At 43.9% G+C, this 12,016-nt stretch overlaps 1 protein-coding gene across 2 annotated transcripts in view; it reads left to right on the forward strand.

Moving 5' to 3' along the window:
• Positions 1–12,016, forward strand: part of Cabin1 (calcineurin binding protein 1) — a 170,508-nt gene that overhangs the window by 15,718 nt on the left and 142,774 nt on the right. For both annotated transcript variants that reach the window (XM_023720922.1, XM_023720923.1), the window contains exons 2-5: positions 4,302–4,450; positions 5,349–5,441; positions 7,675–7,788; positions 11,038–11,172. In XM_023720922.1, coding sequence (XP_023576690.1) covers positions 4,448–4,450; positions 5,349–5,441; positions 7,675–7,788; positions 11,038–11,172 — 345 coding nt within the window. In that variant the 5' untranslated portion in view covers positions 4,302–4,447. The remainder of the gene's footprint in view (positions 1–4,301; positions 4,451–5,348; positions 5,442–7,674; positions 7,789–11,037; positions 11,173–12,016) is intronic.

A 12,016-nucleotide genomic window follows, 5' to 3' on the forward strand; every position in this document is an offset into this window, starting at 1 on the left:
GCTGGCTGGCATGTAGTGCTGGGGGATTGAACCGTGGTCCCTGTGCTTTGCTTAGCTTAGCTTGTTCTAAGTAGGTGCTTTAGACCACTGAGCCATCTCACCAGCCCCTGGCTTTATTTTTCAACTTTAAGTCAGTAGCATTCTTCTTTCTTTTTATCAGATGTAGAGTAGCTGTCAGTATGGGAAAGATTAGATCTCTTATCTGTGAAAAAGATGAACAGAGTACATCTGAACAAAGGCCATGCAAGAGCCCTTGGAGGGGCTTGCCAGATAGCTCAGCGGATTAAAGTGCCTGCCTAGGCAGGCTCTGGGGTGGTTTGATCCCCAGCTTCCCATGCTGGCCCTGCCCCTGGGCAATGGAGAATGGGCATGGTGACACACTTGCCTATAATCCCAGCATTTGGGAGGCTGAAAATAGGAGAATCACTATGAGTCATATCTACATAGTGAGACCCTGAAGACCTTGTACTAAAAAAAAAAAAAAGAAAGAAAAAAGAAAAAAAAAAAAGAGCCTTTGGAGACTCCAGGGCCTGTGGTGAAAGATTGTGCTAGAAGTTGTTGCTGTAAGTGCTGTGTGTATGGTGGTCATTCTACTTAAGAAAAATTGAGACCAGCTATGGGGGCAGATGCCTATAATCCCTACACTGAGGAGGCTGAGACAGGAGGATCACTGTGAGGTCCAGGCCAGCCTGGGCTACGTGGTGAGTTGAAGGCCCGTTAGAACTACATAGCAAGATCCTGTCTAAAAAAAAAAAAAAAAAGAAAGAAAGAAAATTCAGTCCAATGCTAAGTTTCCTTTCCACCACCTGCCAGACCTTTCCTGTCCTTCTCACCAGCCAACCTCTCAGATGGCACTTTTAGTGGCTTCTGTTCTCGCTAAATTATCTACAGTGCCTCTTCCTTTTCCTGGCCCCTCAGGCCACACTGCAGGCGGTACTTTCCTTTATCCTTGCTCCACTGCTCCAGCCTGACTCCCAGCATCTTATATATATATATATATATTTTTTTTTTTTTTTTGCGGTACTGGGGATTAAACTCAGGACCTTGAGCTTGCCAGGCAAGCACTTATTCTGTTGAGCTATCTCTCCAGTCCTGCAGTATCTTTTCTTAAATAGCAGTTTTATTGAGATACAGTTCACATCCTATATAGTCCTCTTTTTTATAGTATATAAACAGTTTTTCATGTTTTAACAGTTGTTTACTACCACTAAAATCAGTTTTAGAACATTTTCATATCTCAGAGAGAACCCTTAAGCCTGTTAGTAGACCCTTTACTTTACTCTGTTTTCTGTTTCTATAACAAAATGCCCAAGACTTGCTTTTCTGTTTTTTTTTTAAGACTGTCTTAAAGGAAGGTAATTTATTTTGGCTTAACTTCAGGAGACTGGGCTGCCACACATGTTGAGCTTTGTGCTGCTTCATCTCATGTTGGAAAGTCAAAGGGCAAGCAGGTGTGTGCCAGAGAGTCAGAGCATGAGCAGTGGTTTTGCTTTTTAATAACTTACTGGAACTCATCGAGTAATGAAGGGAAAAGCTCATTCCCACTCCCACTGAAAAGGCATTAATTCAGCTGGGGTGTGGTGGTGCTTTGCTCTAATTCTAGCACTCAGGAAGCTGACACGGGAAAATTGCAAGTTTCAGGTCATCCTGGCCTGAGATACCTAGTGAGTTTGAGAGAAAGGAGTGTTAAAGTCTCATTGCCAAGCCAGGTGTAGTGGTGCACGCCTGTAATTCCAGCACTTGGGAGGCTGAGGCAGGAAGATAGTTGTGTGTTCAAGATTCGCCTGGGCTACAAAGTGAGCTCAAGACCAGCCTGAACTGCATAGTGAGACACTGTCTCAAAAAGACAAAAAAAAAACATTGCTTCTTAGCACTTACATTGGGAACCTATTTTCATCAAGTATTTTTTTAAATTTCATTGAGAAATAAATATGAATAAGACAGTTTCAAAGCTGATTAATAGGATAATTTCGATAATCAGTACATTGGACATTGTTATCTTCTTAGTGGTTATCCATAGTACAAGAAGCAGACAGGATATCCTGTTCAAACACTATTAGTACACCTCTTTCTTGTTGAATTAAGCGAAAGTAGCTGTATATCTATCCTAACTATTTTGTATATATAAATAGAAATGATCTTTCCTTTGTATCCCCCTTTTTTTTGTTTAGTCCTGTCAGAGGTGAATATTCTATTGGCATCTAAATATTATAGTTGTTTGAATTCAGCTAAACAATCCAACACTGTCTAGCAGTGTATAATATTAGTGGCTTATTCTCAGAAGTTACTGATTTGAGCCTTTTATAGCTCATCATATTAATATAGCTTTACTTTATATACCTTATTTTTATACTTTTCTGCTGGATGGTTAAGACCAAGATAAAGCAAGACCTATGTAGCAAGAAATGTAACTTTTCTGTCTGATAAGGTCAGTCAAGTACCCTCAGGATTTATCCCGTAGCCCTGTACCGCACTTTGTAGATCCTTTGTCAGTGTCAGCCATGAGGATGAGTCACAGCCATTGCTTGACCAATTTGCTCTCTGTGTAAGCCTGAGAGAATGTTTTTTCTCTCCATGTGACTTTCCCCAGGCATACTATACGTCATCGATCACATTCCTCTGTAGCTCCATGATCTTCTTGATCAGAAAATTTGGAGCGCAACTGAGTTACATGTTGTAACAGTACAGGTTCTCCTATGTCCCGAGTCTTTGCTGACCTTGAAAGGCTGGGGCCAAAATGTTGGCTGACCTTGCAGCCCTTCCTTTTCTCCAATTTTGAACTGCTAACTTAGGTTGTTAACCCTCCAGAAGAGAAGCTTGTTATTAACCTGCAATATATGTAGTTTGGTTTACCTTATCTGTCTAAATATCAAACATATTTGGCATATCATGGAACAGGTATTTTCCATCAAATATTGGTATGCTGAACTTTAAGACCTTACAGAACATGTAGGAAAAATAATTTCATAAAAGTAGAAATAAGCATTTACATAATTTTACAAAGAAATTTAGAAATCTAACCATGTACAGAATTGTAACAGGACAGACCTGTGGCATGTTTTTTTTCTTATTCTTGTCTTTTTTTTTTTTTTTCCATTTATTGCCCTTTAAAAAAAAAAAAAACATTTACTTGAGAGACATTATGGCAATAAATGGTATGTCATGACAAGAAGTACATGTTTAGAAGATCAGGACGGCAGGCACTCCAAGCGTGACCCCTCTCTTACACATCTCCATCCTCAGTACAGCCACCTGGCTCACAGGCACCAGCGTATACAGTTAGTCAGGGTGAGAATCTCACCAGCCAACCGCTAGTCTCAAAAACCTGCTGATGTTCCGCAGGACCACTGCCCCACCCATCTCGTGCATACAAATGCATGGCTTTGCCCCTGCCATGTTTCTCAGCTTTTCTCCTGGCCTACTCCTCACTGTCCAATCCTCAAGTTCTCGCTTTCCTTTTATTTGTGTTCTACCTTTCTGCATGTAATTCCTCTTTTGAGTTCTTATACTAGGGAGACAATACGATATTTACACATGTGATCTGGTTTATTTCACTTATATCTTCAAGTGACATCATCAAGTTTTGGAGGTAACAAACTATATTCAAGCCATAACCCTGCCCAGTGGTGGTTCTTCCTCAGCCCACTCATCTCCTTTGCCTGTTCTAAACGTTTCCTATAATTGGAATCAGATGTTATGAGCACTTTTGTGTATGGCATCTTTTATTAAGCACAACATTTCTTTTTGTCTTTTTGAGACAAGATTTTACTATGCAGTTCAGGCTGCCCTTGAACTCACTTTGTAGCCCAGGGTACCCTCAAACTCACAGCAGTCCTCTTGCCTCAGCCTCCCACCTGCTTGGATTGTAGGCATGCGCCACCATGTCTGGACTTAGCATAACTTTTAAGTGTTCTTCTATTTTGTAACAGTGATTCAGAGTTTTATTTTTTTATAGCCCAATAATACTCATGTGGATATAGGACTTCTTATCTGTCCATCCATCCATTAACAGACATTTGAGTGTTTTCTGTGACTTAGTGATTATGAATAATACTGTTGTGAATGTTCATGAGCAAGTTTTGATATGGACATGTTTTAGTTTGTGGTGTAGATACATAGGAATACAATTTCCTGCTCTATGCTAATTCGCTAGCATTTTGAAGAACTGTCGTTTTCTATGAAATGTGGCAGCCCACACTCCTGTTAATAATGTATGAGATCCTCATTTCTCTGCCTTGTAGCTAGGCCTGCTGTCTTTTGTGTCTCTAATTATGTCTTTTTCCATTATTTTTCTGAAACAGGTGGGCCACTGGCACTGTGACAGTCCTGGTTCTTCCTGGGCCTTCTCCCAGTCTGTCCTGTTTCCTTTCTAGGAGATGTGTGGACTGGCACAGCCTCTGTTGTGATGGAAGGTGGTGCTCTGTGGCAGCGCTGAGTCTCCCTCAATATGGTAAGTGCTGAGGCCTGCCTGTGTGGCTGGTGCCAAGTGTTGTTTGGTCCTTAATCTTCCAGGGGTGAAGGCTCCCAGGAGAGATGTTGGTATAGAGAAGGGGATAGATGTTTGATGGGCTGTTGAAGTTGCTTGTAGGGCCTCCTCGCAGTTGCTGACAAGACATAGTGAGCAATGTATTGGCATTATTATACTTTCTGGTACTTTGACCTTCTACAGTGTTGAGTGTTGCTGGGGTGTCTCCAGCCTCTGTTCTTTTTGCAGTGAACTTTACCCACATGTAGGGAAACGTGAAAGTGCAAGATGATGCCACGTTGCTGTGGGGGTAAAGGAGGGGAGTGCTTTCTGGTGGACATTAGTCCAGGTCAGCGAGATTTGGGTGCAGGCGCCTTGTTGGTCTCACTGTAAATAACTGATATAGCCATGGTCAATGCTGGCTGATATAAGTAACTATATACCAAGGTCATTACTGGCACAAGGCCACCTTTGTGTATTGTGGTATAAGTGTGGACCAGGCAGCTGAGAAAGGCTGCCACAATGGAAGATTATGTAGCCAAGGACCACCATGAGTGTACAGTTGTTGGGGCTACAAAAACTGCTAAACAGAGGGATTATATTCCCTGTTATTTGGAACCACAGTGTAAGGATGTGTATTCCACAGTTCATGTAGTCCATAGTCCTGTTTCTTTTTTGGGCTGTCTGACTCTCAAGGGAGCCTCCCAGTGAGACACCAAGACATGTTTCCTGCAGGTTGGCATGGTCCCCCAGACACATTCTAGCCCCTCTTTTTTCCTGTCATCTGTGGTTATTTTCCTGTAGCTTTTCAGTAGCATAGACAGTATACTGGAGCTGGATTCACCTGACAGCAGTACTTCTTTTCCTTGAAACTCATTTCTAGATTCGAATTGCAGCTTTAAACGCGAGCTCCACAATTGAAGATGATCATGAAGGAACCTTTAAAAGTCATAAAACGCAAACAAAGGAGGCTCAGGTATGTAATACAGTATCTTCCTGTATTACAGGAAGACCTTGCTTTTAGTTTCTATAGATAGGACTTCATTTTAAATGTTTTTGGACATCTCCCTAATGGATTTTAGAGAGAAACTTTTTTTTTCATTGTTGGTGATTGAACCCAGGGCCACAAGCCTGCTAGGCAAGTACTCTACCATTGCGCTACACCCCCAGTGAAACTCCATTTTGAAAAAATAGCTAGCTTTCCATCTCAAGTTAAATCTGTTTCTCTAGGGGCTGGTGAGATGGCTCAGTGGTCTAAAGCACCTACTTAGAACAAGCTAAGCCAAGCAAAGCACAGGGACCTCAGTTCAATCCCCCAGCACCACATGCCAGCCAGCCCGCCCCCTGGTGGGCTGAGCTGGCCACACACACAAAATAAATAAATAAATAAATAAAATAATTTAAATCTGATTCTCTTCAGATACAGTCAAACTAAAGAGAAATTATATATATTCTGTGAGTATAAGGGCCCATTTTCCTAGTTGAGGCCAGCTTTCCACTCAATTCACCCTTTGTGTAGTCCTCAGTGTTGGTGTGCCCAGAGCATGGCAGAACATTTATGGTACATGGTCCTTCGAAGTTGCCTAGTGTATTACTCTCATTTTCCAGTGCTCTGAGACCTTTGGGGAGAGCTGGTGTGCCTGGGATCTCTTTTCAGGGCAGTGGGAGAGCCAGATCCAACTCCAGCTTTTAAGTTCTTGATCATTCCTTTCTACCCTGCTGCCTGCTTGTCTGCCTTCCTCTCACCTCCCTCTTTTTTTTTTCCCTCCTTGCATCTACCCATTCATTCATCTCTCCATCCATGCCCTACCCTAGGGTAACAAGGGTTTGTACTTGTCCTTTTTTTTTTTTTCCCTGTCTTTGTTTTTCTTGAAATAAACATATGTCTCCTTTCTCCCTTTTATGGGAAAAACTAGGGGCAGTTCCTGAGGTTTCTTAGAGGTTTAGTTAGCTAGGTGCAGTGGTGTAAGTGTATAACCCCAGCTACTCAGAAGGCTGACGTAGGCAATGTAGTAAGACCCTTTAAAAATTTTCAAAAAAGGCAGAGGGTGTAGCTTAGTGGTAGAGTATGTGTTGATTACACATACAGCCTGATCTCCAGTACTGGAGGAAAAAAGGCTACTAGTCAGCAGTCCCTGGTCTTTAAGAATGTTAGCTAGAACAGCCAGGCATAGGTTACTCATGCCTATAATCCCATCACTCAGTAAGCTGAGTCAGGAGGCAGGTTTGATCCCAGCCTGGGTACATAGTTAATTCAAGGCACTATGAATTCACTATATATAGTCATTACTATATACAGTCATTACTATATATAGTGAGGCCCTGTCTCATAAAACCAAACCAAGCAAACAAACAAACAAACAGTAATGTTAGTGTGATAAATTGGGAGCGTTGGAGTCAGTTGTCACCTTCCCCAGGCAATGATAAGAGTAGGACAGAGAGTAGAAAGCAGTGGACAGGGCTGTGCTGAGCTCCATGATTTGAGTGTATGCTTAGCAAGTGTGAGTTGCTGGGTTCAGTGTCTAGCACTAAGGAAAACAAAACAAAGCAGTGGAAACTGTGTTGATGCTGAATTATTTTTATTCATAGCATTCCTGACGTCAAATGTGTATGGTGATTTTCAGGAAATTCTTTTAAGGGTTTTAGAAGCTCCACCTCAGGAACCTTGAACAAGGGTCAAATATGTACTTCATATACTGCCACACACAGTCCCAGCTTCTCTGGGTTATTCTAGCTTGTGTGGCTACTTTTTTGGCTTCACCCAAAATGGGTCACTGGGCTCATTACTTTGGCATGAGCTGAATCTGCCTGTGTTAGTCAACGACACTACTCATGCCTGTCTCACTTGTGTCTTCTTAGAGTGTTTGTCAGGCTTCTTTCCGTGATTACATAGCTAGGACTGTGGTTCTGCTTATGCATGTTTTTGGTTAAAAAAGATAAATCTTTTTTTTTTTTTTTTTGTCAGTGTATTTAGTACAGGGTCTCACTACGTAGATCAGACCCATAGTAATTCTTCTGTTTTCAGCCTGCCAAGTGCTGGGATTACAGGCACGTGCCACCATGCCCAATCTTAATTCCTGTCTCAGCGTGCCCCAGGGGCAGGGCCTGCACGGCATGCTGGGGATTGAACCTGGTACCTGCACTGCTGTCTGCCTAAAAAAAGATAAATGTTTGTATTGTGTGAAAATGTCTTGTCTCTTGATTTGCAGGAAGCAGAGGCTTTCGCCTTATACCACAAGGCCCTGGACCTACAGAAACATGATCGCTTTGAGGAGTCTGCCAAGGCCTATCATGAGCTCCTGGAGGCGCGCCTGCTGCGTGAGGTGAGGCTGCGGCTGGCCAGCGGTGCGCCATGCGGGAAGCAGGGGCATCAGGCTTGCATTTCCTGGCTGAGTGACATAGGAGACCTTGATGCTCTCCTGTGCCTCATTTTCTCTACCTGCATCTGCCTTTTGGGGTTTTGGGAGGGTTGAGTGAATCCAGTGAAGCACAAAGACCATTTCTTGGTGGATAGTCTTAGTTCCTTTTTTCATTGCTGAGACAAAAAAACCCAACCCCCAAAGTTAAAGATTAGATTTATTTTAAAGTTAAAGAAAGATTATTTATTTATTTATTTATTTATTGTCTTTTTGATACAGAGTCTCGCTGTGCAGTTCAGGCTGGTCTTGAGCTCACTTTGTAGCCCAGGCTGGTCTTGAATTCTCACTGATCCTCCTGCCTCAGCCTCCTGAGTGTTGGGATTACAGGGATATGCCACCTTACCCAGCTCAGGGAAGGTTTGTTGTAGCTCACAGTTTGTAGAGGCTTCAGTTTATAGTTGGCTGGCTCCAAGGCAGGGTGGCATGGCTGAGGGGGCACGGCAGAGCAGGCAGACAGAAGGCTGCAAGCAGCAAGTAACAGGCAATGACAAGTGATCCTCTTCCTGTCCTTCACATCTTATCCAGGCTGCCCACCCCTGGGCTAGCACTCACATCCTTAATCCTACCCTTGCGTGTGACTCAGTCCCAGGATCACTTCCTTGATCCCAGCATCACACACCTAGATCCAGTCACCTCTGGAAGTCCTGCCTATGACCCCATGAGGCTTGGGGGGGACAGTAATAGCAAGTTCTAAATGAGTGCCTGTTACTTAATCTTATAGCCACTCTGTTTAGTAGATGAGGGTGTTCCTGTTTTACAGATGTGAAAACTGAGGCTTAGTGAGGAGTTGATGGCTCAAATCCATGCTTATATAATTTTTTTTTTTTTTATACTGGGGATCGAAACCAGGACCTTGCACATTCCAGGCAAGTGCTTAAGCTGCTGAGCTACCTCCCAGGGTGTGTGTGTGTGTGTGTGTGTGTGTGTGAGTGTGGTACTGGGGCTTGAACTTGGGACCTTGCACTTGTGAGGCAGGTGCTGCTGAGCTATCTTCCCAGCCCCCAAATCCATACTTATGATAAGTGATGAAGCATTAGAACTAGGATAGGAGCCAGTTGTTTTCTAGTACCTAAAGATCTGTTGGCAGTACATTTTGTTATTTATTTTTAATTTTTAAATTTTATTTATTTATTTATTTTGCAGTACTAGGGATTGAACTCAGGACCTTGCACTTGCCAGGCAAGTACTTATTCTACTGAGCTATCGCCCCAGCTCTATTTTTTTAAATTTTTTTTCTGTATTTGGGACAGGGTCTATAGGTTCTACAGGGTCTCACTACATAGATTGGCTTGTAGTAATTTTCTTGTTTTCAGCCTCCCAAGTGCTGGGATTACAGGTGCGCATCACTATGCCCTGGTGATCCCTGGCTCAGCATGCCCCAGGGGGCGGGGCCCGTGTGGCAAGACAAGGTGTGGATTGAACCCAGCCACTGCGCCACTTTAGACTGCTAAGCTATCAGGCCAGCCTGGCAGTATACTTTGGCAAATGCCATTTGAGTAACAGGCCATGAGGTCAGGGAGTCTGTGTAAGAATGTGAATCGTCTTCTCTTTTTCTTTCCTCCCTCTCTCCCCTTTCTTTCTTCCTCCCTCCTCTCCCCCTTTTCCCTCCCCCCTCCTCTTTCCCTTCCCTTGCTTCCTCTCCCCCTTCTCTTTCCTCCCCTCTCTTTCCTTTTCCTTTTCTCCTTCTGTTTTTCTCTTCCTTTCTCCTTTCATTCCATTCAGTAGGGACTTGCACTGTTTCTTAGCATGGTTTTGAATTGCTGAGCTCTAGTGACTATCCATTCTCAGTCTTTGAGTAGGTGAACTACAGGCATACACTGTTGTGTCCAAATGCTGAAGGCCTTTGAACATAGAGAAAAAGGCTGGGGACACTGGCAACAAAAGAGGCGGAGGGTTGGGCTGGACTGGTCCCAGTGTGGAGACCATGCTAGTAGTGAGGAAGTAGGCCTCATGTTGGCTGAGTCATGGAAATGTCAACTGGAGGTTTGGAAGTTGCTCTCAACCTGAAAGTGACTTAAAAAGGTGAATGTTTCCTGAGGAGAAGAGAATTTTGTTTTTGGCCTGGCAAGCGCAAGGTCTTGAGTTTGCTCTCCTAGTACCAAAAAAAAAAAAAGAAGAATTTTGTTTTTAGCTACTCAGTCACAGCTAAAGTGCATTAAAGAAGCAGACAGGCTCCAGGGGCATTCTTGAGGCCCACACCATCTTTCACTTGAGTGAATAGAGTACCCTACAGCCCTGGCGTTTATGTCTCAAGGCCTACCCCTGAATGTTTTCTGTCTCCCATAAGGCAGAATGCTGAGTTCTAATTGTCTGCAGAAAGTACCTATCCTTCACTCAGTGTATTTTCTTTTATTCCTAATTGTATAGCTTGTCAAGATTCTTGTTAGTTGTTATACTGTGTTGGAATTAGAGTCATGGGAATTGTGACCTGCCACATACTATCAGTAGGGAGTACTGAGGGCCCAGAGGAGGGGAACATTTCTATTGATCCAGGTGCTGGGAACGCTTCAGTAGTGGGCCCTCCCTGTCCGCCCACGGTGGAGTGGGTCCTGGAAGCCGTGACTTTATAATCATGTTTGTAGTCCTTGTGTTCTTTTAGCTTATGTTTACTTTGATTTCAGGTTAGGAATTATTGTCTTACTGCAAAGGTCCCTGGGCTATTATTACATAATTTTTGTATGGAATTACAGAGCTAGGAACTCAGCTTCTTAACTCCTGATCCAGGTGTGTCTAGAGTGGGGCTCCAGGTCCTGTTACTGCTTCCAGAAAGACTCCTCCCTCGGTCCTCGGCCTTCAGACCTGCAGTGGGGAGCCTGTGGCTGGGCTGGCTCGCTGATGCCATAGGAGGCACCATTTGTGCCTGAGCCTGCAGGTGTGCTGCCAGTGGCCTGTAGGGACGACTCTTGCTGTCATTTTGATGCCCCCATCCCTGCAAACTACCCATGGTGGTCTGGCCTTTCTGTCTTGTGTGATTGTTGCCGGAAGGCTCTTCCAAGGACATGTGCAGTGCTTTAATTTTGTCATGGAGGCTGATACTGGAATGGCTCCGGGGTGCATGGCCAAGGCCCGCCTCAAAGCCAGGTATTCTGCTGGCTGCTTACTGAGGTTTTAGGGCCTACTTATCACTTCTGGGCCTATTTGTTTTGCTCACAGGCAATTTCATCTGGTGATGAGAAGGAGGGATTGAAACACCCTGGACTGATTCTGAAATACTCCACATACAAGAACCTGGCCCAGCTGGCCGCTCAGCGAGAGGATCTGGAGACAGCCATGGAGTTCTACCTGGAGGTGGGGTTTTGGTCTGCGCTCAGCTCTCTCTGTTCGGTTGGGGAGACAAGGTTGTGGTCTTGGCATCTAAGCAGAAAAGTTTGTAGCAGTGGTCACCAAGTTGAGCTTCCTGTGGCCCTGGCCAGTGGGTGGTAACAGTGAGGACATACGTGGGTGGGGGTGGGGCAGGGGCTGGGCGGTGCAGAGCCTGTGTGTGAACTCTTCCTCTGCCATGCAGTACCTGTGTGACTGGGGGCGCCTCCAGGTCTGTGTTACTGTAGTGGGAAATATAATAAAGGATATATATTTGAGGCTGAGGATATAACTCAGCAGTGCAGTGCTGCCTAGCAAGGGCAAGGTCCTGAGTTTGATTCCTGGTACCAAAAAAAAAAAAAAGAAAAAAAAGAAAAAGCAAGTAAGCAAGCAAGCAAGCATAGTTGTGAAAATTAAGTGAGTTGGTATGTAGACAGCCTAACTTCTTGTATCAGCCATAATAGTGCTGCTATTATTTCTATACTACCATCACAGTCTCTGGGCATCACTAAAGCACCAGATGCTGGCTTAATTGCTTCCCATGCATACTTCTGCAACTTTGCAAGGAAGGAAACTATCATTTTAGTGATGAGAGAACAGAGGCTTGGGATCAGTGTGCTAACCATTGTTAGAACAGGGATATCAAGCAAGGGCACTCAAAAGCATATAACTTTTCTAGAATTACAGCAAGATCCTTCTTCCCTCCCTCCCTTCCTCCCTCTTTCCTTCCTTCCTTCATTTTTTCTGAGATAGGGTCTCACTATATAGTCCAGGCTGACCTTGAACTCACTGTGTATCTCAGGCTGGCCTTGAACTTGTAGTTATCTTCCTG

The sequence above is a fragment of the Octodon degus genome, unplaced genomic scaffold (assembly GCF_000260255.1).
Source record: "Octodon degus isolate 3935 unplaced genomic scaffold, OctDeg1.0 scaffold00079, whole genome shotgun sequence".
NCBI classification, from domain to species: Eukaryota; Metazoa; Chordata; class Mammalia; order Rodentia; family Octodontidae; genus Octodon; species Octodon degus.